The sequence below is a fragment of the Aythya marila genome (genome assembly GCF_965140915.1).
Source record: "Aythya marila genome assembly, chromosome: 3".
In the NCBI taxonomy this organism is placed as follows: Eukaryota; Metazoa; Chordata; class Aves; order Anseriformes; family Anatidae; genus Aythya; species Aythya marila.
In genome coordinates this window covers 15,606,710-15,633,872 of record NC_139044.1, presented here as the reverse complement: position 1 = coordinate 15,633,872, position 27,163 = coordinate 15,606,710, and the positions used below count along the sequence as shown (strand labels likewise).

Below are 27,163 nucleotides of genomic sequence, written 5' to 3'. Positions count from 1 at the left end.
CAATTGGGGAATTCCTAAACTATAGTACCTGGAGAACTCTGCAGCCCACGTTTCTGAGCAACATTAATTTGAGTGTCCAGAAGCTTTTTGCAAGTGGAGCAATCTGGACACAACTTTCCAAATTCAGTCTAAGACACATTTTTAAATGTCTGAGGCATCTGTGACTCTTGCTCTGCATTCCTTTATCACAGCATGCTTTAGCATGCGATCTTCCATGGGTTTTTAGCAAGTTTTAAGAGGGTCTGCAGTGGCTTATCATATTTTTACTTTACTTAGGAGTTTAAACTTCAGGTTTTTTGAATGCAGATAATTTAAAAAGAGACAAAAACGCTCCATGTACAAAAATACTGCATGCATTGGAGGTAGATGACAGGAAAGAGATTAAGACAAGACAAACCAGTGCACAAATAACTTACATGAATAAAATCTATATAATATAGTAGTAGTGATACCCAATAGTTTATATAGACACTTTTCTACCAAATTTAATTTGTAAATATTTTTGTTTTGCTTCAACGGTTCCACAGAAATTTCCAAGCTAGAGTGCTATACTTGGATTCATTTTTACTGGATGCTTAAAAACCTGTTGGAACACTATCATTTTCTGGTAAATTATATAGTGACACTTTTGTAATGCCTAAAGCTTTAATACTCAGAGCAGGTATTTTTAAAGTAGTGCAGCATGTTTTTAATTTAGTAAAATGTATGCATAGAATTTGCAGAACAATCTAAATTATTCTGCACTTAAGATTTCAGGACTCACAGCTATTTTTGTCATGCAGTAGAAATTATACATTGACACAGAATTCTTACTTCATGTCTACTCATAAATAGCCCCTGAATGTCAAAGAATAAGGAAGTTAGGTGGCTGCTTGTTGACCTGTAAGATTAGTAGTTGCCAGATTCTCATGGCAAGAACAACTGCAAGGCCATATGACAATCAAATTCTTCTCTTAATTATGTCTGCTACAGTCTAAACATATACCCAGCTTGTGCCGAAGTCATGTCATACTACATCTAGCTGATATGTGTCAAGGAAACATGTCCTTCACTCTCTACCAATATTTAGAGACATCAACAAGGATAAATTCAGAATGAGGATTGTAGCAGGTGCAGAGAACTCACTTGATATATGTACATATACACGTCAACCTAGATAATATACTTGGGCATGGTAAGCAAAAAAGAACATAAATCACTGTCAAGACAGGCTGCTGTACTCCCTGAAAGAGAGTCACAGTACTTTACTGCTTTGCTGGATCCAGGTGCCATTTTTTCTAAATTAGATTTTGATTAAGAATCATTATGTCTGAAATGCTTTTAACCAAGCCCTCATCCTTTTGACTACCACTTCAAAACATGTGTTCTATGTAACCAAGTAACTTCACAGAGAATACAAGCACAAAGAGATTAGGTAAATTCAACTAAATTCAAGCTAAACACAGGAAGCCTGTGGTATTTGTCAATCTGACATTCTTATGAAGTCAGGCTACATTTTCTCTGTAAATGTAATTTTTCACCTGTTGACCACTTACATATTTGCTGTAAAGAAATGAGCATACTTTTTCTTTCATTAGGCTAAAGGTTGAATATAATCTTGAAGTATAAACAGCACCACAGAGTACAAATTCCAAAGGGTATTAGAGGACCAGAAGTTGTAACTTAGGCTGATACTATTTTTTACAGATAGAAGAATTATTTTTTCCTGAGTGCTTGGTACTGGAAGCTTAGCATTTATAAATAGACCACTGGAGACAAAAATAAAATGACAACTATTTCTGTGAGCTGTGGTCTTTCTCAGGATCAGCCTTCTGCTTGGTTTTGCCACCCTTACACATGAATATCTAATTTGAGAGCAAATCATAATTTGATGACAAAATGAGCTATAAAATTCAGGTATTCAAAATCCTACAGAACTAGTACCTTAACATGTTTCTGAAAACTGAAAAATACTCTGCACAACATACACAAATCTTTGAGTCACTCCAAAAAGTAAGTAGGGAAGCTTTATATAGTAGCAATCCTATACAACCATTCGAGAAAGGCAATCATATCTGTACTGTGCCTTATTTTCTCAGACCAAATGAAGCATAGCTTCTTTTTGTATCACTCAAATTGGCCATTTTCTTTCACACCTTCATGTTCTATTATTTGTGTCACTGCAGCTAGAACTGCAAGATTTATTTAGGAACAATACTTAATCAATTGTGAAACACAACACATAGTCCAATCTTACAGCAGATACACATTAAATAATGTTTGACACCTCATCTTACTTACAGAAGCATAAGAATTCGTAGCTTGAATTAGGGACTTCAGCAGTAGCTATTAAATGGTAAGAGCCTTTTTCCCTACACATTCTCATCTTTTTCATTTTCTGTTTCATTTTCAGTGTCATTTTATTGCATTATTTTATAATGGGAAGACAATCTCAAGAAATCTGTCTATAATGTAGTGCTCCTTCTCATATAAATAGGGAACAGGACTGAAGTATTTCAGGCCTGTTACAATTTCCCCGAACTTCCACTGCCCTTTCATCACAGCTAAAATAAAAATAAATAAAAAAAAAGGGAAAAAAAAAAGAAAATAAAGGGGAAAAAAAAAAAAAAGGAAAAAAAAAAAGGAAGTACCATTTTCTTCAAGTTTGAATTTACCAGAAAAAAAAAATTCTACTCAGTCTGACTTCTACACCGTTTGCCCCACTTAGGGGCTAAAACTGAACCCACATAGTTATAATTTAAGGAATTTCAGAGAATACTACCCCCAAGCTACTTAAGAGAGAAGGAAAACGGACAAATTTCAAAATCCCAGCTGGATTTTATTTTGTGTGTTCCCAAGGCCTTTTAAGCATCTCCAATGCAGAGACATAAAAATGATATGTCAGTCCCAGCTGAGGGACAAGGAAGTCTAAAATTACGTCTTTCCTTTGTCAATGATTAACAATGGAGAACATCTGCACTCCTCTACTACTGGCAAAACTACACACCTTGGTCCACATGCTTGGTTTCTCCTGTTGAACCAGCCATGGTGTCAGTACATTAATGGATTTGCTCCCAAGAGCCATCTCATTGGTATCTCTAGAACTCAAAATCTCATTCATTTTTGTGAACATGGAGGCTTTTCTTTAAGGGGGACTTTTACTACATATTACTAAGAAAAGTCCTGTGTGAAGGCACCTCTTCCCATTGATGTGGGATAAAAATAAATTATTTGAGATGCAGACCACATGATAGAGACAAGATTGTTCATCAGTTGAGTTTATGCATCAGGGCACAAACTAGCACTGGAGAGGAGTACTGTGCACTGCTATGGATCCACTGGGAAGCAGCTGTGAAGAGCTAAGGATGCACAGAAATTAACAGAGTTAGCAGTTGGGGATATGAGAAAGATGGTGAAGCAAGCTATAACGCTCATTTTTCAGCTTTCCGCAAAATTAGCACGCTTTCCTGTGCACTAATAGTTAATACTTCTGGATAATATTTCTATTTTAATGTTGGCTGGCAGCAATGCTGGAAAAGAAAAAAAAAAAAAGAATACTTTGGCTTTGAGCCTACACTTGAATCTCATGAGTTTAACTGGTAAAGGATATAAATTGAATGACTGTCAAGCTTCTATACCACACGACAGGTGTTTCTAAGAGCACCTCTGAAGCCTGACACAGCTGGTTAGAAGAACAGACCTGTCAGAGAGGGGCTGCAGACACAGAAGAAATACTTGATCCTGAAAGCAGAAATCTATAGTAAAAGTCAAGGAAGGAAAATCAAAGAAAGCCTTCACAAGCCTCTTGTGAAGAGGCTAAAATACATAAAAGGATTTCCTTGGCAAGATTTTCTCCCCGTGTAACTAAGGAGACTGACCAAAGTTAGTGTTTACATTTTTATCCATGTAGTTTGATTACAGGTGCCTGTGAGCACAGCTACTGACATTTACAACACTGCAATCCAACAGGGAGTCAGAGTCTGGTCCCACATGAGCTCAGGACTGCCTGCTTTACAGAAAACAGGAGAAGGACGCACTGGAGTTCAGTCCTAAGTCACAATCCCACTTGTAACTACAGACAGGATGGTTCTTTGCAACCTCTCAAAGCAAAGCACTTAAAATGTCTACAACCAGTAAGATAAATATACATTGAGCTCAGTTAGCCACCTCATAGAAGATGTTGATTTCTTGTTTGTATTTTGTGCCCTACTGATAAGGGCATGTGTTCCATGAACAAAAAGAGATGATAACTCAAAACCTGTCCAGTCAAAAATGATAAAGTGAAAAAACATCGCAAAGTTATTGCAGCCTCCATATGTGTAGTCCCTGGACTTCACTGCCATAAGCAAAAGCCATCAAGCATTATTCAAAGGGCAATAGTGATCAGGTGAAGCTGTTCAAATACCTGTGGTTGCTCAGTTCAGGTTCTTCTTCTCTTTCCTCATTCTTATTACACTTCAAAAACATTCTTCTTCTTTGACAAAATCAAGGCTTTGTGTGTGTGTGTGTGTGTGTGTTGTTTGAAAATTATAGCCCAGAAAATGAAATAACATCAAACATCACATCCTGAATGATATATATTGCCAGTTTTATGTAAAAGATGGAGCATCAGCCAGGTATAACCACTCAAACCCAGTATTACACAACCATAAAATATGTTGTGCCAACCTCAATTAGCATAGAAAGTACTTACTAGCTACTGAAATATGTGAATAGAAAAAGGAGAAATATTATTTAAAGCATGGTACATACAGAAAAACAGTTGCAATACTGTGCACTAAATTATGCAACTCAGATAAATACTGGAAACACAACACTGCTAAACACACACCAAAGTTGATTCTCTGGGACTAGTTTAAAATTCAGCCATTCAGCATGAGACACTAGAAAGAATAAATGTAGCTCTCAACTTCAATTTACAGCTTGCAGTAGAAGGTTTCCTACAGGGGAATACACCTCTGCTATCAACAGTGGGCCATAACAAATAGACCTGACTGCCTTGAACATCCATGACAGGAGAAAGATTAAACCCAATAAAATTGGAAGTCACCAGAACTCCCCAGTTTGTAGCAATTGATTCATAATCTGTTATACAAGGCAAATGGTTTAGAAAAGTCTCTGTTCAGACAATGAAAGGAGCTAATATCTATGGGCTGAACTACCACACAGTTTTTCTAGATTAGCAAGGATGACTGATAATATTTATTTACTAGCTTAGGCATTATTATTGTTTTGAAGGTTACATTTATGCTCAAAGACAATCTATAAAGCAGAGCCTAGTGCAGCTGTTCAGACTCACCATTTGTTAACAGATGACCTTCCTGTATGTTTTAAAATATCCTGAATATGCAAAAACTTAACAACTTCAACCCCACAGGAGAGCAATAAAAATGACCTAGGAAGTCTTCTAATACAATAATTATTCTAGATGAAAGTGCTAACCATCTCCAAAGTTTAGGTTTATTACTGTACTAACGTTAGGCTAACATTCCCATGAAACCATTATTCTAGTCTTTTCCCATACATACATGTGTGGTAATGCCACTCAATTTTCCATGTAAGACCTTCATGTCTTCTGGTACGTGGCACTGTTTTCTGAATTCCAACATTTGCAAATAGACATATCAAAATCTCATTTAAATTTTTAGAAATCTGATTTTTTGCTATCAGGTCTGCAGAATGAAGCCTGACAACATGAACTCTTAAGTTACAGAAACCAAGAGATGGATTTAAAAAAAAAAGAAAAAAAAAAAAAAAAAGAAAGAAAGAAAAAGAAAAGAATAAAAAAGTTATAAGTTACTATGGCAATGCTGCAAGGCTTGCATCTGGTTTCTAATAGCATTTATCTTGAATTACTTCTCCCATTATTCATGTTCTTTTAGAACCACTTAAAAAGATGCAGACTTGCTGCAGAATTAGAATCAGGAACAAACTAGTACTTAGACTACTGATACATGCAGAAGGGTCAACATTCAATGCTGTTCTGGAAACAACAGAAAACATCATCACTGCTGCAACTGCAGGAGTTAGCGGCAAGCTTAAGTACGGGTCTAGGCCACTGCAGGACAACTGGGTACAACAGCTCTTTTCAGCATGTAAACAGAATAAAGATCTCCAGCCACATCCTGCCCTGGTTTTCATCCACTGAACTCTCCTTATGTTAGGAAAACCATCAGCAGAAACCAGGAAGAGTTACAAGGTTGGCAGGACTCTTCCCTTCCACTTTCTCTCACTCTTCATTTTACACTCCCTGGTTTCCAAAGCCGAGGGCTTCAGACCTGAAGAGATGACAACAGGAATACACAGGAAATTGCAGATGATGTGGTTTAGTGTAAACATATAAATCCTGATAGGCCCTTTTTGATGCATCATAACAGCAGCTGTTGAGTGCAATAAATTATGCTTAATATGAAATATGTTTTACATTTACTGAGTTAGGAAAAACATAAATTTGAACTGGAATTGCATGAGATACCTGTCACTGTGGTGAAGCTGATGGCACATGACCTTAGCAACAAGGGCCCATCTGACATTAAGAAATTACAAAAAGAAGAAAAAAGAAAAACAGCTGGAGGATAGTGAAGGTGAAAATATCAGCACAGTAAGTGCTACTGAAGAAAAAAAAAAAAATCAAGCAATTCTTGCATAAACAGTGCTGATTCATAGAGTGGAATTAGTAGAGTGGAATTGAAAAAGAGACCGAAAGTCAAAAGCTAACCCTGTAGCAATGTCAGAACAAAACGCAACTTTGACATCTCTACAATTTATTCAAGGAGCACTGAAACGTAACAGATCAGAGTCTGATCCTTATGCCTGGACTTGCATCTCTTTCATGGTTTTATTCCTCTGTTTTCACATTACTATAAGTTCACCTCATGTATTATCCTGAGAAATTATTCAGAAACTCAAAATTTTGCCAGCACAAGCTAACTGCCATGCTAAGCTCAATATGCAAAGAAAGGAGGAGTAAGGTCCAGAAGTTGCTGGAGGACTGCTGATGAGCAAACACACCACCCTCACAGGCATGGAGCAGAACACATGCTCTCTCTGCCGTAGTGTGGTGACTGCTGGGGACTCAGAGACTCCACACATGCTTGATAACTTGGTGAACTCCTACCTTTTCTCTAACACCCTTTGAAAACATGCCCATTTCAGTTGAGCACAATGTTGTAGCCATTAAACTGTCTAATGTGCCAGATGTTCACAATTCAACCAATGTTAGACCTCTAACAAATGAAACTACACATCAACTCAAAGTCTTAAAGTTTATTACATGTAGACAGACCTTTAAAAGCATCGTGTTTTCAAAAACCGTAGGCAAATCTGAACAGGCAATGATTAGAAATGTAGTTTGAGAGTCGTCAGAGATCTAGGGCAGACCCTCAGCTGAGAGCTGCGAACAACACATAATGCCTGAGGGGGAAAAACAAAACTACGAGTGGATTTACTGTATGTAGCTTGATGCAGCGAAAGCAGGTGCAGTGACATGTCTTCATTATTACTTAATCTTTCTATCCCATAGATATGAGGACTGGGACAATGATGGGGATTGGAGCTGTGCTGCAGAATACTGAACTGAGATAATCTAATTTACTTTATTGTCTGCATCTGTATTCAAACTCAGATGTTCATGAAGAAAAACAAGCAAATTTTGCCCTTTTTTAATTATTTTTTTTGGCTGTTTCAATAATTTAAATAGGCTCCTCAGTGGAAATAAATGTCAAAAGAGCTTTGCAGAAACTTCCCTCTCAAAACAACAACAAAAACAAAACAGCAGGAAAAAAAAAAAAAAAGCACCAAAATGTGACAAAAAGCAGAAAGATGAAAAACTTAATTCCAGGCATGGTCTGGCTGCATATATATATTAAACATAGGGAAGGGGAGAGGGATACAAATGTGCCATGTATCACAAAACAGATTTAGGGCATGCGGTGATGGAACTGAGCATAAGTGACAGCAAAGGTGCAGTACTGTGTCAAATACGTTTATGATCTTAAAACATCAAGATATCTTGATAATTACCTCCAAAGAGAGAAAGAAAGATAATTGCAGGACTTAACAGCACCTGTGGTCAGTTCATCTGTGGTAGAGCACTGACACCATGTCCCACAATAGTGAGGGAGGGAATGCTCCAGCAGAGCAGATAGAAATGTTATAGCATCATCATGCTACGACCTGAGAAGTCATACAAAAAGGAGATCTGATCATCAGAAAGTCACAGAATAAAACAAAGATTTAAAGAAAAGTCTTCAGACCATTTCAAGAAAAAAAAGTCTGTTCTTTTATAACACCAGATTCGTATTTCTGACCATTTAAATCACATGCTGCTGCTTTAGCTTTTAGGAGTAGAACAGAGCTTTTGCAATGGTATTATAATGAATATCAAAGATGGAATGTCAACAGAGTAACAAACCAGCTACACAGACAGTCTTGAAGGCAAAGTAGGATTTCAGGGCATCTTCGCGTACTGTTAAAAAAATAAAATAAAAAATCACAAACTGAATACAGTCTCTGCAAAATTGCATTAGAGGAAAGGAACAGGCTACTTTGCCCTAATTTACCTAACCTACTCAGGAGCCAAAACAGGATTTTGCTAATAAATTACACCATTATTTAATTTATACAGGTAAAAGAAAAAAAATGTATCAAAATCCAAGTAGATAAATTGCCAGAAGTAGCTGCTGCTCCCCACAACCTTTTGCTGGAGATGTGGTCATTCACAACACACCACTTACATCCTCAGCTTGCAAATCATTCAACGATAAGTAAGCTTGTTCACACCTGAGAGTCTAAGTGCACAGAGGCTGGCTGCTGCACAAGCTAGTAAAATACATAGTATAGGCAGTCTCTTCTCACGTTCCTCTTCACTCTTTTAAGGGAGGTAGACTTCCTGGATATAAAGTTATGAGACTGGGGCCTGAGGTGTTCCCCCCCCCCCCCCCCCCCCATATGTGGAATGCTTAAATTTCACTTCAGAAAAAGCTTCACACCTGCTTATTATCCAATGACTTGACATGAAAAGATCAACTAAGCAATTGTGGTCATAAGTTTTTGGAGAGAGGAAGGTTCCTCCTTTGGCTTGCTAAAATTCACTGTCTGAAAACTGGAAGCTTTCCATTACTTTGCAATACTAATTCCAAATTTAAAGCTGTACAACAGAGAAGAAAAAACAACAACAACAAAACCTTGCTCAGTGCTTGGAGATGTTGATAAAATGCTGGAGTTTAGTAGAACTTCTGAAGTAAAGATAATGACCTCACTTAAATGCATCTGAATGCAGCAGTTCCTATGTATACAGGAAACAAGGCGTTGGCATACTAGCAAGTTTTTATGTTGCACTTGCATTTCCTCAAATCTCAGAGCTACTTTTCAGCACAGCAGGCAGTTAGCTCACCCTAATTACTGCCAGAGAGGCCCAGATGCTTCTGTCAGCTATTCATGCAAAGAAAAGGATTACCAGCAGACAAGCCAGCGGTAGGATCAAGGATGGTTCCTAACAGGAGGCTTCTAAAAAGATCCGCTAATACTTATGTTCTCTACTGAACGGAACAAATCTAAACACCATATAAATCAGAGATCAAGCCTGATTTTTCATAGACAGGATTATCTTCCACACGCAAGAGACAAATACAAATGCAGTCAATTAAGGAGAGTTACGGTAGTGAAACCCTTTTTCACTAAGGACACCGGCCGTTCAGTTGATGTGCCTGCTCAGAGAAAGGAATGGCAGTGGCAAGGAGATGCAGGGCCAGGGGGTCCCAGCATCAGTCTTCTCGATGTCACTGGCAGGGGAGGGAGGCTGGGGCCCAAAGAGTGCAGCTGCTTACCTGCCGAGACACCCTGAACAGAATAAAAGCAATTACTATTTTCCACACTTTGAAATTACACAGAGAGGATCCTCCATTCTCTTGCAAATTGAATTTCACAAGCCTTCAAAGCAATTCGGCTTGAGCTTGAGAAATAGACTCAGTGGCAGCTCTTTATCCGACAGTGCTGGTGGAGGCCGGTGACTGTTAATGCTGATTTTAGCAGCTTGTTGAAGCCAGCACAAATCCCCTATCACCATACAAAATACAATTACCTTTTTTACCCCCCTCACATGAGAGAATAAAAAACCCTTTTTGTTTGGAAATTATGACTGCAGATTAACCTGAAATAGTTCCTTATTTTCAACTATAATATAAAATTGAAAAAAAAAGACAATCCTGATTAATGCAGTCAGGGTTGCGTACACTGTAAATTCATACCCATTTACTGACTTACTTTATATGGTGAAACTTGCTTGTGTCAAATACAGCTTTTAACTCCAAAGGTGGCCTTGGGAGACCTGAGTTCTCCCATGCCCTGTCTCTGCTGATTGCTGATTTTGAACAAGTCACTTTGGCTTTTGTGTCGCTGCAAAACAAGCAGAGCAACTGAGTCTACTTTGCAAAGGCTACAGAGAGATGCTGATTGCAAAGGATCTGTTCAAAGTCAAATATTAGTATTATTGAGGTTACTTTGTTAGAAGCATGAGCCTATTTTGAGCAAAAGGACATCAAAAAATTTGGAGGGATGATAATCTTCTTGCCATAAAAGCTCCTTACATTTTTAGAGTACCACTTCACAGTGGCATATCTACCCTCTGGTGCCCCAGGGAATCCTGGCTGCCCTTCACCTGGCTCTTCAGGAGGGTTCGGGGCTCCTGTAAATTCTCTGTCACATTTGCAAGCCTTGTGCAGCCCCTAGATTACCCAGGACATCTGAAAAGGCATCAGACACCTATGTGCAGGCAACTGTGTTGAGTCCCACATGACTTCAGGCAATGACCAAGTACTGAAAACATCTGAATTAGAGAACTGCTCAGCAAACTTCACACACTGCTTGAAATGACAGGATCATATTCAGGGAAAATATAGTATATTCACAGTAACAATCTGCTGGTATTGTTCTTAATTTGTCCTGTATAAATTTTCTTTACATTAACCTTAGGCCTAAACCTTTGATAATTTTCACACAGTATACAATATTGATGCCTATCTGAGTAGCTTGCAGTTAACAGGGCTGACTGCAAACCCAGGTGGTTTGTTGTCACTGTGCACATTGTTCATTTGAATTTCCCAGTTCAATAGCACCTAATTTTTTTTCCTTGCAGATTTATCTATCTTAGTGCTGGTGGAGGTACCGTATGTTAAAACCACACATATACCCTTGTTTAAAACTTTTCTTGCTTTTTGAGTCAAAAATCTGTCACCCTAATCTTTTGTGCTGTCACCCTTACCTTTCAACAACTTCTTTTATACTCTGAAGGTATTATTTGGCATGTTGCAAATTTATATCTGAAGCAGTAGAGTGATGAATACTTTTTCAAAACACAGGCTGCCTGAAAGTAGTGTGTAGAAAGAATTTCATGATTTACATTCTCCTCACTTACACTGATGCTAAATAATATATCCAAATCAAATGAAGTCAATAGAATTGTAACACTATGACCAAGAATTTGGTTCAATGTATGACACATTCATTAAACAGTTTCATTTATTTAGCCAAAGTCGAGGATCTGCTACCCTTTCATTGCTGTCCATTTCTGGTGCCAGGATAACACATCTGATCCAACTTTAACAACATACTCATTTGTAATTAAAATAAAGCTTAAAAATATAGCTAATTTTCTTCTTTGAATTGTACTATTTCGTGTGTTGTGTGTTTTTTTGACAAACCCTTCCTCTCAAAGAAATAAAAATGCGGGAGCTCCAACAATACTAAGAGACTTGCGCCCCCACAGTGCTGGGAATTTTCTACAGAAGCTCATGATCATCTCCTCCTGATCAATGGGGGCCACAAGTTAGGCTGTGCAATGGCTGTTTGGAACTGCCTTATGTACTTTTAGCTGTGTGTCTTCACTCCAATTCTCAGAGTGCAAGTGCAAAACCCACTTCCAGCATGAAATGACGTCTTGCTAGCAACCTTGGTAGAAAGGATTGGCATGAGTAATAAAATAAGCCACAGTTATCCCAACTCTTTTTCAAAGTCAGAGTTAGGAACTTGTGAAGAGTCTTTTAAATTTGTACTGGGCAAAATTATACCAAATTATGCCATAATGTGCCACCATATTGTTAGATCTGCTATTAACCATGATTAGAGTATGCATGTTTTAAGTGCTAGCACCTAGAAACTTCTTCAGCTTCACCAGGATTAATATGGTATATTTTAGGAAGTTTAGTTAATTAGTTAATGATATCTGTGTTCTCAAAATATCTTCCATGTCCAAACTTCATCTTTATAAACAAAGGGCCTTTCTATTCAAAATCCCACAGACTACTTTCTCTCTTATGAAGTTAAACACTGGCTCTCGTGGCAAATTCTGCATTAGGATACACAGAAAAACAATCTGTACATTATTCATGTACTTTTAACCATCACTAGTGCAGTACAGCCACAGGAAAAAATGGAAGAGAGCCAAAAAAGCAATGAGCCATTTCTTTGCAGATCACCAGTGAATAATCTGCCAGTCACAAAGAACCACAATTAACAGAAAGCTGGCATTAACAACTAATAAGCTATTTAAAACTAGCAAATCAAATTGCATTCGATATGACATATCACCTGTGTGTGAAGTTTTATAGAATGTAATTCACAGACTCTCAAACTGGGAAGAACTCATTTCACATTTTTCTTACAAAACATCAATTCAGATATCAGAATCACACCTCATGTCATATCTTAATTAGAAAAATGAAGAAAAAGAAAACTCCTTCTGTAGAAAATGAATCACAACTGGTTCAGATTTTACCTTTAGTCGGTCCTAGGCTAAGATTACCCTAGAGTGGGCAACATTATTTCTAACTTGGTTGCTAATTCAAGAAAAGACTTTAAAACCATTCATTTAAATCCCTTCCGATTCAAGCATTTAATCATGTGTTTAAAGCTAACACATATTTAAATTCTATCTTCAATAGGAATTATTCTGCATACTCAAGAAAACAGAGTATTTACCCCATGAGCTTCACTAGCACAGAGCTTCTGCTTCCACCACTGCCAGAATCTTGCAATTCAGATGTGATGAAGTCTTGTTAGGTGATCTCTTGTGATGTTCCAAACAAAGTTATAATTGAGAAAGAACACTTGATGGTAAGAATACTTACACATCTAGTGGAACTTATGCCTACTAAGATGAACAACATTAGTCAGTGTTCATTATTATCATTTTACTAGTGCACTAAAGAAAATTAAATTGTCATATGGTAAAATTACCATGTCAGAAACCTGTTAACTCTCCCTTATGAAGAAACAAAGCACTTTAATATATTCACGGAGTAAGCAAACTGATAGCCACCTTTAAAACACGAAGATATTAAGTATTTTACCCCACATTGTAGGATTTTCTTTAGAAGCTGTTAGTTACCTGTAAACACTGAAATAATAGATAATGGTTTCTATTTCTGTGGGGGACTCATAGCACTAAAAAAAATTGCAAAGTTTAAATACTAAGATCAGCTAAGATAACAGAGAAGGCACTGCCACCACAGGTTGGTAAAGCTCCACAGACAGTTGACTGAAAACACTGGGCTGATCTTAGTTGTTTGCAAATTTATGTCTAATCTACTGACTCCAATACACTGAAAACATTTTAAAAACACTGGTTTTGTTTGCATTTTAGTTTTGAAAACTTATTAATTAAAAAAAAAAAAAAAGAAGATACACAAGCACAAACGTAAGTAGATTTAAACAAAAGAGTGGTTTTTTTTGTTTGTTTGTTTTTGTTTTTGTTTTTTTTTCCCTTTCATTGTTTTGTTGCTGATAAAAGTGGAAAATCTATTTTGGGTCAATCCAAGATTTTTCCATCAACCATTTCACTGAGAAAAACAGTAAGCACAACATCTTGATCATACCTCTCCAGCCACTTGTGCATAAAGTTTTAACCATGATTGCCATTTCATAAAGAAAATAATAGAGCTGTCTTTATCTCTCATTTAATTATAAAATGGCTGTTTGGTCTACTTTATAAAATATTATTTTATAGACTATTCCTGGCACGTGGTGATTCAAGCTATTCCCATCAACCTCAGTGACAGGAATTGCTAATATCAACAACATCAAAGTACTTCACGTGTTTATGCTATTCTAATTGCAGTTGGACATTACTACAAAAATATAGCCCTAAAGTGTTTTTATACACTCAAATACATACAAGAATATTGGCATTATCTAGAAGGCAATGTACTAGCTATCCTACACTATGTTATCCTACACTATGACATGATATACAAATGTATTGGTAATGCTCAGGTATGGATTAAATCAGTTAATTAGCCAGTCTATCACACCTAGAGAAAATGTATTCAGACTGTCATATTCCATACCTCTGGGAGCCTAGAATTAAACAACCAAGATTTAGTATTAATGTAAGGAATTATCGGCTTTACTGAACACATTCAGTCTGTCTGGATCTCCCAAAAGCATTAAACAAAACTCCTAGACACTTAATTTCAGTGAATTTGTAGCCTTCTGTAACATGGAGGCTGAATCTATTCTAGTTTTCCCAAAACATGACCAGAAATACAATGCAGAAGAAAGGAAGAATATTCTCTTAAGGCTTTCTGCTTATTAACACCAGCCCATTTGTTAAAGTCACAGGAGAATCTGGATAGGAAAAGAAAGCCAAGTGATCAACTCCTAAATCTACTAGAATCATACTCTTGCTGTTTGCAACATTATCATAGCATCTACTTAGCAAAGAAACTAATGCCCTCCTTTAAAAAAAAAAAAATACTATGCAAGTGTCATTTAAGATATGTCTAAGGCCATTTATCGTGACCACATCCTTTTTTTTTTTTTTTTTTTTTTTTTTTAACATGAAAATGTCAGAATAAATGTGTTCTGTATATTTATAGTGTTGTGCTGGGGGCTGAGCAAAACCTAGTACAGACTGATGGGCATTTCAACAACCCTGTCAACCTCTTCAGTCTCCCTTCTTGACAGAATCCACCCACAAAATCCCAAACATTTAGTATGTGGCTAGATTTAAAAATGTAGCAAAATAATATAGTACATTATACCTTCAAACGGTTTGTTTCCCACATAAGCCTTTTTTTCCTTCCTGGATCTGAGGATATGTCAGCACCATGCAATCTCCTCACACAGGCTTCCTCCTACATAATTTCTGCTCTTTCCAGAACTTCTTTTAATTTAGTTGCTACATGTTTTCCTAAAAACTTTTATTTCTACTCTGTGTTTCTAGATACAGACATAATCCTTAATAATCCAGATGAACACATTAAAGCCATTAATAGATTTCATCTTCACTCCATTTTCATCTCATGGCAAGGAAGTAGTTAATTTACTAATAAGGGATGAATTGGAAGATGTTACCATTTCCCTCAAATCAGAAAACAAACCTAGGTCTTTAATTTCTGTTTAACTGGTCAACATATTGGATCATCCTCCAGACTGCATTTTAAGGAAATGGCTCCTATTTCTCAATCCATATTTCTATGCATTTCTAGGAGACAGCAGTATACTTGCATCTATGTGATAATTTCAGTTGTACTCTTCCTTTTTTTTTTTTTTTTCATGAAGCCAGCCCTAGACATCATCTGTGTTGTGTCTTAGGAGAAATTATTGTCACAGGTTTCCTCTTTATGTCAGTTCAAAGAATTCAGTGTTCTACTTTGCATTAAAAAAAAAAAATCCAATCTAGTAACTTAATCTAACTTTTATATATATATATATAAATGTATATATATATTTATATGTGTATATATATACATATAAATACATATATACATATATATGTGTGTATATATATATATATATATATATATATATATATATATATATACACACACACATGTATGCATATATGCTTACCAAACAATATCGTAAAAAGAACATTTCAACAGAGTGGTTAAAAGAAAGGAAAATGATGCAGTGAAATAATATACTGCCTGCATGCAAATTATTTGTAACAGAGCTTATGAGCATATGATCTTTAAGGTCCTTTCCAACCCGAGCCATTATATGACTTTGTGATTCTATGAATTGCATATCTTCAGCCTACTAGAACTTAAAAAAAGAATGTGGGGACATAACTACAGGAGTATAGCTAAGTCTGAAGCAATGACAGTGTATAAACGAAACCTGAGCACTAGCTGTGCAGATCTGAATGCTGAATACCAAATGGAACCAAACACTTAAAGACAACTTTAGCTAACATATTAAATGTAATAAATCATACACTAATTGTTGTTTTATCCAAAACAGACATGGGATGCTGCTACTACCTGCATGGAAAAAAAATGTTTTTTTTTTTTTTTTAATAAACCTTCTATACTAATTCATTAACTGAAGATTGTTCCAAGAATTATCAAAGAAAGTGATCTGAAGTCTATGAAACAGGAGTGCCTATGAACAAAGTTTTGTTCTTAATAACAGTATGTGAGCAAGAATGCTTCAGACATTACTGTCACAGTCATGTTTAGAGGAAACATCAGTGTATAGTGTGGTTATACAACAATATGTATGTTGCATATAACATACATTATATAGTTCTGGTGCTTTCGGTGTTTAACAATACAAGAATGAACACAGTGGCACAGATGGGTCCTCTCCAGTCGTACACAAAAGCAGACTGAACACTGTAGCCTGCAGTAACCAACTTGTAAGCCTCTCACATATGTATAGCATGGAAACTATTACATTAATTTGCATCACATTTGCTGTAGCAGCTAGGTTGAAACTTTGCTGAAGTACACTGGGAGGTCTGCAAGCACGGTGGCACATTTAGGCTACCTGCTTTGAGTTGCCACCCTGTGTGACTGTTCTTTCACTCAGCTCTGAGGGATCATCCACAAAAGTAAAGAAATAGAACTTGCTATTATCTGAGTTCTGAAAGGGAATTGTGTGAGCCAAGTATGTAAAACACAGTATTTCAGTTACAGAAATACACCAAAGGAAATGGTGAACAAGATCGTCGGGCTTACTGACGTTGCTTCAGTTAACGATAAGGGGACTGAATGCCTATTGCTTTCTTTTGATAGGAGAACAGTGACTCTCAGACACAATGCAAGGATTTCTATCCTGCAAAGCAACTGAAAATTAAGTAGTGACTGTAACACCCAGGCCTTTTCAGCTATCCAAAATGCAGAAAAATGCATAGCAGCTACTTGACTGTGTGGTTATGGGTCACTAAGTCTACAACATCCTCTTGTTCCAGATGGGTGAAACAATCCCATTTCAGTATAATCCTGATGTAATAATATTTGTTTAGAGTGCTGAAATGCGTTGAGGGGGAACAGCTGGCAGACACAGAACATGAGATAGAACTAAGCATCACTTCATGAAAGGATGACCCCTAAGAAAGGGGTCAGAAGCCTTCTGAATGCATGGAATTGCAGCTGTAAGTGGCCTCAGATCCTTTTCCTCACAAACTGAACTTAAAAACCAGCTTCGATTTACAAGCAATTAATCAACAACTTAGACAAGTGTCTTTATGTTCTTTGGATACTAACAATATTGTAATTTATTTTAACATCCACCCCAACCCCCTTCCAGTTTCTGTTAGCTCTTTAAAATTCTCTTGCTAAGTCAGACTAACAATTCACTGTGTGAAAAGAAGAGGTGCTCCCCATGCTGCCTCTTCTCAGGTAATCTGTAAAAGGCCAGGCTTTGCACCATGTGTAATGACCAACCTTCATCACAACAGGCTGGATGATGCCTCTTAAAGATAATGCACAGCAGAACTAAAGACAAAGTAACCCATGCAGAATAGCAGCAGCCTGCCTTCTTTGGATTGTATAGTGCAGTGTATGGGAATTATCATTTCTGGTTAAGTTCCCACTTTCCCCTACAATGCATTAATTAGCAGTGCATTTTTATGCATGTAATCTCTCAAGCAAATGGACAGGATTTGATCTCAGTGGCCCAGTATGCTACAACAGCCTGTATGAGCCCTTCCTTGCTAACAACTCACTGACAGTCTTATCCTATGAGCCTCAGTGACATGAAGCTGTTGTTTCAGAGGTGAAATTGTCTACAGATGATAAACTAGCAACAGTACTTATTATTTAGGAATTCAATGGCAATACATAAAAGTATTCTGTAAGTAACTTACATGTTATAGTATCTCTATATAGAGGTGACAAGATAAAATTTTCAAGACAATGAATTAAGTCATAGATATTAATGAATCTGAAGGAACATTTGAAAATGTTCATCCAGAACAGATATTAACTTAAAATAAAAAATATCTTTGCTTTTTAAACACAGGACGTGGATCTGCAATTGCAACAGAAGTCCAGGATGGCACCAGAACACATGCAGTTCAGCTCCTCTAAGAGCCTGATGTCTTTCAATTTGTGCCAATGACAGATTTGACTGCATTGGCTGTGGAATTCAGTATTTTTTCACTTCAGTGCTTCAACTGAGGATCCCATACTCAATAAACATATACTTTGAAGGAGAATGGGAATTTCATATGTGACTAAATATTAAAACATATTTAACGAATTTCAGTGTTCATGGTATCTTATTTTAATTTTTAGAGATCTTGCTTAAATATCAGTATTAACAAACAACTACACTTCAAAGTATTAATTGAATTATCAAAATCATTAGAAAAAAATAAAAAAGCAGTCTGTTAAAAAAAAACAAACAACAACAAAAAACATGGTATGGATTTCATGTTTTCTGTTGCACGTAAAAACTCTAGACCAGCTTTTAGGTCTGGTTTAGAGAGCCCTTGTCTTCTTGTCTGCATTGTCTTCATCCAAAGGTAGATGTCACAGATGCCATAAAGAAAGGGGCTGGGGAATGCATCATGGCATATACTGTTGGCTGTAGGGTTAATGGCATCCCCACATCATCTGCTATCAACATTTCTGATCCTAATTCTTGGGAGAGGACAGTCACCTAGATGATTCAACTGCTGTTACAGCCCTGAGGAGTTGTAAGCCATCTCTGCAAACAAACTGAGACTTCATCTAAATATACTTCTTCAAACCCAAACATCAATACACATAAGAAAATGAAGAATGGGTATATGTCAAACATTGTGAAGACATAACTTACTCTTCAAAGGCACGGAAATGTGTTTAGTTATTGAGATAGAATGGGAATATGTGCCAAAACCTGAAAATTTGACACTGTCAAATATGGAACTGTTCTGCTCCCAGGTTATACAACAGATTTCGCCTTCCACTCTTCAAGAGGAAACAAAAATATTTTCATATCTTTTTCTTACTCTATACAGTCTCAAAAGCTTTAACTTTGCATTTTTCTCACCTTTACACACTTGTGAATTTATGTGTTCAAATACAAATTCTTACCTAGAATTTGCTTTATAAAAATATTTACAATTCTTTGTGTAAATGCTAACCACAAATACAATAAAAATATTATATGAGATAGCAATTGTTATTATTATATATTACATAATATACTTTATAGTTTTAATTAAAAAATAATAATGCAAAACAGCCAGAGTTCTCTAATTACTTAAAGAGGGTTAATTGGCTTTTTGTATCAGCAAAGCAGCATAACACAGCTGTGGGTTGCATATGAGCCTGCTCCATCATTCCTCATCACCATGTTGTTTAAAAGGTGGTCACACCACAACTGGGAGCTGTGGAATTGAGGTCACCTATCTTTGGTGTCACAGTGTCCTGTTGGTCAATCCTTTATGCTTGTCTCCTGGCATATGGCCAAAATGAGGTATCAGCGTAATATGCCTTCATGCAGTGATGCCCCATAACACCCTTAAATAATATTGACCTATATATAATCAGACGTTGACATGTCTCAGCTACTTGAATTGCACCTCCCCATTACCATCAGCTGATCTGCATACAGATCAGCAGCAAGATGAAGGCAGCAAGATTTACTCCATTTTGTTAAATTCAGAACAGACACTTTCACTAGAAGTCCTGGAATTGACCTTCCCGTCCCACAGCCTACCTTAGCCAAACATCCTTAGCAAAAGCCAGAAACCAAGCTCCCTTTGAAAAACTCAGCCGTCAGTCTGTACACCTAGACATCTGTATATCTACCTGCAATTAAAATGTGTGCACTTCCACAACTACCACATATGCTACCTAGTGCAATATAATTCTGTCCTTAACACTTAAATTCCCCAGTTTCTGTCATCTACAGAGCACATATGGAGTTAAAGCTGATCACTGTGAAGCTTGCTGCTATGGGATTTGTTATACGCTAGGGAGCACCTGTTGAGTTCCTTGCAATTTACCAGACACTTGGGAAGAGCATTGTCTGCTGGGGCCAATGATTTGTGGACTGGTTGGTGTGAACATCCAGAGGAAGAAGCAGCAGCAGTTCAGAGGCACAGAACTGCCTGTGTGTAGGAACACATTGCAGACCTTACAGCAGATAATTTTAAACTGAGACGGGTGGAGAATACTCTTCCTCCTATTAACTACATTGATTTCATGATTGGCGCATCTCCATAAAATAGGAGGAAAAAAAACAAACACAACCACATTTATGATCCTGTGCAAAAGTCAAGTACTCAAGTACCATTTCTTAAATTGAACTCTTCCCATGAAAGACACCCCCTGTCTTTTTCAAATGCTTGTGTTTATTTGGTTGGCAAGGTGCCCATCGCTGTTACTGCTACAATGAATGCTATTTAAATCCACTGCTTCAATGCACGTAAAGAAACATACCCTTCACCTGATGTATGCCCTCTAAGGGAACTGACCAAATTTCAGCTCATCAATTTAATATGAAGTCAATTTAATTCTGCTTGACCAAAAATCAGTGCCTATTGTTCCAAAACATGCAATCATCTCACAGTGTATTGCAATCGCTGGTTAAGTGGCTTAGTGTTATCAATAAGAGCCCACTCTGATGAGGACAAGAGGACTGCCAGAATCCTTTATGAAAAATAAAAAAAGCTATTTTGCACACAACCTTCAGAAATGGTTTCCAACAGAAGAGAGCAGGGGCTGCTGTGTGGATGGGCTGTCATAATCAAATCCTTAGAAACAGATGAGAAATAAGCATATTATTCTTGATTTACTATCACTTCATTTATGATTTCCAATTAATACAGTTCCACACAGACATGCCAAAGAGATACTAAACGCCTGATTGTGATATCCTAATTCAAGGAAAACACATACTCAAAGTCCTTTTGAAGCCTTTTCACTTCTGCCAACTCTTGCAATTTTTATTGCAAGCCTTGCAGTACTTGATGTTTTGCATTTTGTCTCATGGAGTTATGGAACTAATCTCCTTTATTTTCAGTTTTTAAAAGAAGTTTATCACCTTCATGATTGAATAGAAAAGCTTGTAAACAAGCTTTTTAAAAAAGCATCAAAAATAAAAGTGAAAAAGAATGAAGAACTGCATTATTTAGTTGAATAACTTCATAAACGGAATGATGTTCTTAGAACAAATTCATGATTCCTAAGCCCCTGCGTATACTTGCAACTCAACAAAAGTTAGCAATATAGTCTAGAACTTCACAGGAATCCTACTGGTGCAACACTTAAGGTTGGGGATTTCTTTTCTTGCACTTGAAGGAATGCCAAATTTCAGGAACATCTTCTAAAAAACTAAAATACGTATCTAACTACACTTTTAAAGAGGTCAAAGAAGATAAATATTAGGAATTTACAGGCTACCTTGCTGCAGGAAGGAGGTGAGCAATCTTCTCTTCTCCAGCATAAGTGGAGTGAAGAAGTTCTCTTACAATTCTCAGCTCATGCTCCAATCACCATGGGTTCCCCCAAGCGTCAATGGCAAAGTGAGGAACAAAGTAAAGAAAACCTCTTGTCAACCACCCACCAGATACTGACTGTGAACCAATTGCTCAACAGAGGCAAACTGAGCAGCCCAATCGTTAAAATGCCTGCTCCAAAGAGTCTACTGTAAGCTACACAATGGTCATAGAGGAGAACTGGAGTTCAGGGTCTGCTATCTGAAGATCCTAGATAAAAAAAACATGTAGTAAACTACCCCTCCCTCATGATGGCTGCAAATCTGCATGCAGCCCATTAACACTGAAAACACCTTTTTTTTTTTTTTTGTCTTCCTCCTTACCTGATAACTTTTGTTTATTCTGTAAGCTATTTGAGTCAGGGGCTGTCACTTTCTATGTGTTTATGCAGTGCCTTGCAGAAAGGCTGACAGCTGTAGATGCCGTTATAATCAAGGAGAAAGGAGGGTGGGATTTTCAAGGCACTAAGGAAAATGAGTCATTCACCTACCATTGACATTCAATAGGCTTTGAGTACCTTTCTCCACTTTGAAAATCTACAGTTACAAGTATAATAATTAAGATGTCCGTCATCACCAAAACATCCATTGTTAAAATATGACACAGCCTCCAATAGGGAAAACCTTCGTTTAGAGCATAGTCAGTAACAAAAAGAAATTTGTTTCAGAAGCGCTAAGAACTCATTTGTTGAAAATCATGCACAACGGTGTTCAACATACATTCTAGTAAGTATCATGTCTATCTTGTATCATATGTTGCATTAGTTAGATATCTGCTGAGAAGCACACACTTCATCAATTTAAACGCTAATACTGTAGGTTCTTTAAAAAAAACATTTCCTATAAATAGAGATTTAAATGTTCTTCTTTAAGTATTATAATCTTTAATTGAATTCAATACCTCTGCAAATGGAGCAAACAATTTCTGACTGATTAGATCATTTGCTTCTATTCTATTTCAGACATGCACTGGTTTGCAATAATGTAAGTTTTTTTTTTTTTTTTTTTATTAGCAATTGCTTTTCAGCTGTGTATTTTCTTCAGTAACGTAATTAATGCCAGAAAGGTACCTTTCCTTCTTGTGACTACATTATGTCAATGTAGTTGACACTCTTGCAGAGGTTATGTGTAAATAAAGTCAGAAAAAAGTGTAAAGGACAAAAATGAAAGGGATGCAGAAAGGAAAAGTAGATTTTCCTTGAGAGAATGAGTGCCCTCATCTCCAAGCAAAATAAAGATATAAATTGACTACTCAGTACACTGCAGGACAAACCCGTGGGAGGTCCTATAAATCACTAGCACAAAAATTATTACACTCAAGTAGAACCAGAAAACAGGTATTAATGAATAGAAGAAATCTCATCTGTAATTTGATTTAGTAGCTTTCTAGGTCTGAGATTGTTGCACGAGTAACATAGCAAACTTTACAAGACAAATTTTAGCTTTGATTTTGGGATATTATCTCTCTCTTAAAAACAAATCACAGGCCTGATTGCAAACTATGTTTCAGAGCAGTGCCTGGCTAATTAACTATTATAATTGTAATGACAACACAGATCCTACCAAGCAAGATGTTTAGACATAACTGAAGTAAACCACTGTGGATTATTAATAGCAAGAAAGGCTCAGGTAAAGAATCAGGATGCCATGTGTTTTGACAGCATTAACACTGAACACTTTCCTTTGAAAGGCTGATTTCAGGTTCTTAAATACAGAAATATTCCTACCTAGAAGCTTTAAATGGACAGAGGAAGAAGGTGAGGTAGATCAACCTAAACCTTCACCCTCAGAATGTGCTTTGGCGAGATGCTATGGATATCCAGATGCTCCTGGAGCCTGCCTGAGCCTTATGATGCAGCATTAATAAGCAGTTGCTCACAGCATTGTGCTGTAACCAGTTCAGCCAGGAGGGGTTGAAGGAATGGCACAGTAGCACTAAGGTCACTGCTCCAGAGGCAGCGAGTAAAAAAACGGCATGGATGTTCTGATAAAGTTGGTAAGGGCCACACCTTATTTCAGGCATCTGGAAACAAATCTTTGGAAGATATTTTTGCCTAGTCATATATTTCAGTTCTTCACAAAAAAAAAAAAAAAAAAAAAAAAAAAAAAAAAAAAAAGGTTTGCTGGAGTTGCTCATTTAGGACACTTTTTTCCCACAAAATATGCAATTGGAATACCTCAAAGAGAAAAATCTCCTTGGTGAGATTCTGTGGGGAATATTTCTGGCAATTGACACCAACTGATACAGCAACTATACCAGTAAACTCCTATCACCCACTGATTATGCAAGGTCCAAACTGAGAATGGTCCCTGAGACACTCTTACTCCCAAATAGGGCCTCAGAGTTACCTGAGAGAGCTGCAGAGGCCAAAAGCATGCTGAGAATTGTTAGAACAGTTTAATTTTATAAAAATAAAATTAGCTTAATTGTCTTTTATTAACATTAATTTAGCTCAAATTGTTCCACTCTGTAAGGATGTACTGCTCATTTAGATACTTGATCTCCCCCTCTGAAATTTGGTGGTCTTGCATCTCATTGAGATCAGACTATATGGATAATGAAATAGGAGATGCTGTTTAAAACACAATTAATGGTGAAGAAAATTTATTGCTTATTTAATAAAACACTGCAGCCTACTGCAATAGCCATTAAAACAACTACAGTCTACTGAACAGCTTTACAATGAATGGCGTTTTCTAGAGGCAGCTGGTTCCTTCCATCTCTGGTTTTCGTTGTGTCCCATCCCTCCCCTTCTTTTTTTTTTTTTTTTTAGATTCTCATACAAAAAGAGAGATTCATAAACAAGGAAAATGCATAAAACTGTGTTTACTTGAAAATACAGATCAATAAGATTTTTAAACGCTCACTTTTAACTTAAATGTTTTGCCTCATTTTACAAAACTTTTTTTTTTTTTTTTTTACTTCTACATCACTGTAGTCAATCCATAGCATAAAGTGTACAAAAATACTACAGACAAAAAAAGCTGATGTGTCAAAGTTTGATGTCCCGATCAAATTCAAACAGTGTGCTGAGTTTTTACACAGAAAACAGGCAACTTGACCCCAAATTCCCAGTCTAACCGGCATATTCTCCTCCATTTTTGAGAAAATTAACTTCGTTCATCACATCATGATTCTATTCCTCCCTACAGCTTGTGTCACTTTCTTTGCTCTTTGTTCTACTTCTGAATCTTGGAGTGGAGCTGTCAAGGTCTAACGGCACAGTGGGTGCACAAACAAGCATGTGAACCAAGTAAACATATGAAAAGCTTTTCAGTGTATTTTTTTTTTTTTAATAAATTTTAAGCACACATCAGAATAAACATAAATAAAAAAATATAAGAATCTTCTCTACTAGAGAAGTGTCTTGGTAAGTTTTAGTTTTTTAAAGTACAAAATCTGAATGCTATTATTCAAGGTAGCCACCAGATGAAGGTACTTAATTCAACTCACCTGCTTCCCCCTCTTTCTTTAAAAAAAAAAAAAGAAAATTAAATTTCCCCACATACAGAGATGCTGACAAAACCTGAAAGCTACTAAATATATCACTACATTCATGAGATGTAAATAACCTCAATAAACAGTAAACAACAGTCTCTGACTTGGAGCCTGAATCTCCCAGGGTGCAGGGTGCTCTTAATTCCCTTTGCAGCCACCATCTCTTCTGAGGAATTCTGCCTGAGAAGATTCTAAAACTTTTAATTTGCTGGAAAGTGCTAATTCTCCCTTTCCAGCCTCCATCATTTTTTTTTGCCTTCTCACCATCTTCCTGTTCTCATTTCTCCATCTCATGGATAAACATACCACTTCATTTCATTATGTCTTAATTCCAGAAATCCTGCACTTCCACACTGAAAATAATCAATGTTAGCTATCACAGGAATTACATAGGAACCACATAGAATTAAAAAAAAAAAAATGCACCATTCTGAAGATGGATGGCACGGCAATAAAAGTCATCACAAGAAAAATCTGAACTGGTAAGTCTGCCTATTTTAAACAAAGAGCAATAGCTTCTAAATGCTGACCAACATCATATCTGTGAGCCATATATGTTACTGAACTTTTATCTTTAACTCATACATTTCTTCAACAGGAATAATTTCATCCGTAGTGTGAATGCAATACAGAAAGCCACACTCAAAGATGAGAAAACTTTTGGAAAAGGCGAGGAAGCTGACTAACCTGACCAATAGGCTCTTTTGTCGGGGCCTTTCCTCTTCTCGCGGTGCTTGTGGCCAAAGTGGTGGTTGTTTCCATGACTGATGTTGACATCTCAGACTGCATTGCTGTGGCTGTAGACTCAGTTGTCATAGAGGAAGGCACTTCACCAACAAGTCTCACATTTCCTTCTATAACGATGTTGGCATCATTTTCTGCTGCCATATTCAGAACTTTCAAGCCATTGTAGTAAAGACCAGAGAGCTGGCCTTGGAAAGGATGGCCACGTTCCTTGCCTCCAATTTTTATAGTTGCTTGGCTATTGAAGATTGTAAGCTGACGCCCTGTAAAGATAATATTATATACATGCAAAAATGTTGACTGTGAACACCGTACTCTACAAGAATGATAACAGATTTTCATGGAGTGAATAATGACAGCAATAAACTATAAGAAAAGATTTGACTCATAATTCATTGCTTTTTAATGAGGTGTCCATGAAATGCATAAATTTTGAGAGCATTTGCAATTTCTAAATTTGCCACATTTTTAGTGTGTGGTTGCTTTTTGTGTGTGTGTGTGTGTGTGTGTGTCTGTGTGTCTGTGTGTCTGTGTGTGTGTTTTGTTTGTTTTTGCTAAAAGGCCAATCAAATATATTTGTAAACGCTTCCAGTACTATAATAACCCTCTTCCTTTTACCTGAACACAGTGTTAAGCTTTTTGGTGTGTGTCAAGAATGCCAGGTTTCTATTTCCTTATTTTTTCTTCAAAGACTGCAAACATTTCAAAGATTTTTCCATGTAATACACTGTTGGGCCTATAGCTTTAAGTATGTACATGTGAGTTTATGTATGTATAGACATATACAAATATGTATATACACACAGAGTTTATATATATGCAAACATATCACTAGGTTAAGAGAATTTTAAAGAACGTTATGCAGTAATCTGTCATATCTATGTATCAGTGAATAAAATATTTACTTTTTTAATTAAATGTTTCCTTTTTGTATTTAAATGTTTATTTTCCTTCAACATACACACTGAAAAGAAACACATGGTTTACACTGAGTATCTCAGAGGCAGATTCAAAAATAGATGTCTGATTGGCTTTCAGCAAGGCTATCAATTAAAATAAAAGATTTTAGATGTAAAAGCGGCTTCAGAAATGATACACATACCGATGGAGAAATCATGGCACATTTCCATTCAACAGAGAAATCCTCAGCAACAGTACCACTCTTAGTAAATAGAAGTCACTTTAGCAGATTGGTTTCTGCTCACAAAAAGCATGCACACAACTTTA

General features: G+C 36.7%; 1 protein-coding gene across 4 annotated transcripts in view; it reads right to left on the bottom strand.

Moving 5' to 3' along the window:
• NRXN1 (neurexin 1) overlaps positions 1-27,163 on the bottom strand; it is a 715,037-nt gene that overhangs the window by 61,252 nt on the left and 626,622 nt on the right. For all 4 annotated transcript variants that reach the window (XM_082756025.1, XM_082756020.1, XM_082756021.1 and 1 more), the window contains one exon: positions 25,880-26,199. In XM_082756025.1, the coding sequence (XP_082612151.1) occupies positions 25,880-26,199 (320 nt within the window). The remainder of the gene's footprint in view (positions 1-25,879; positions 26,200-27,163) is intronic.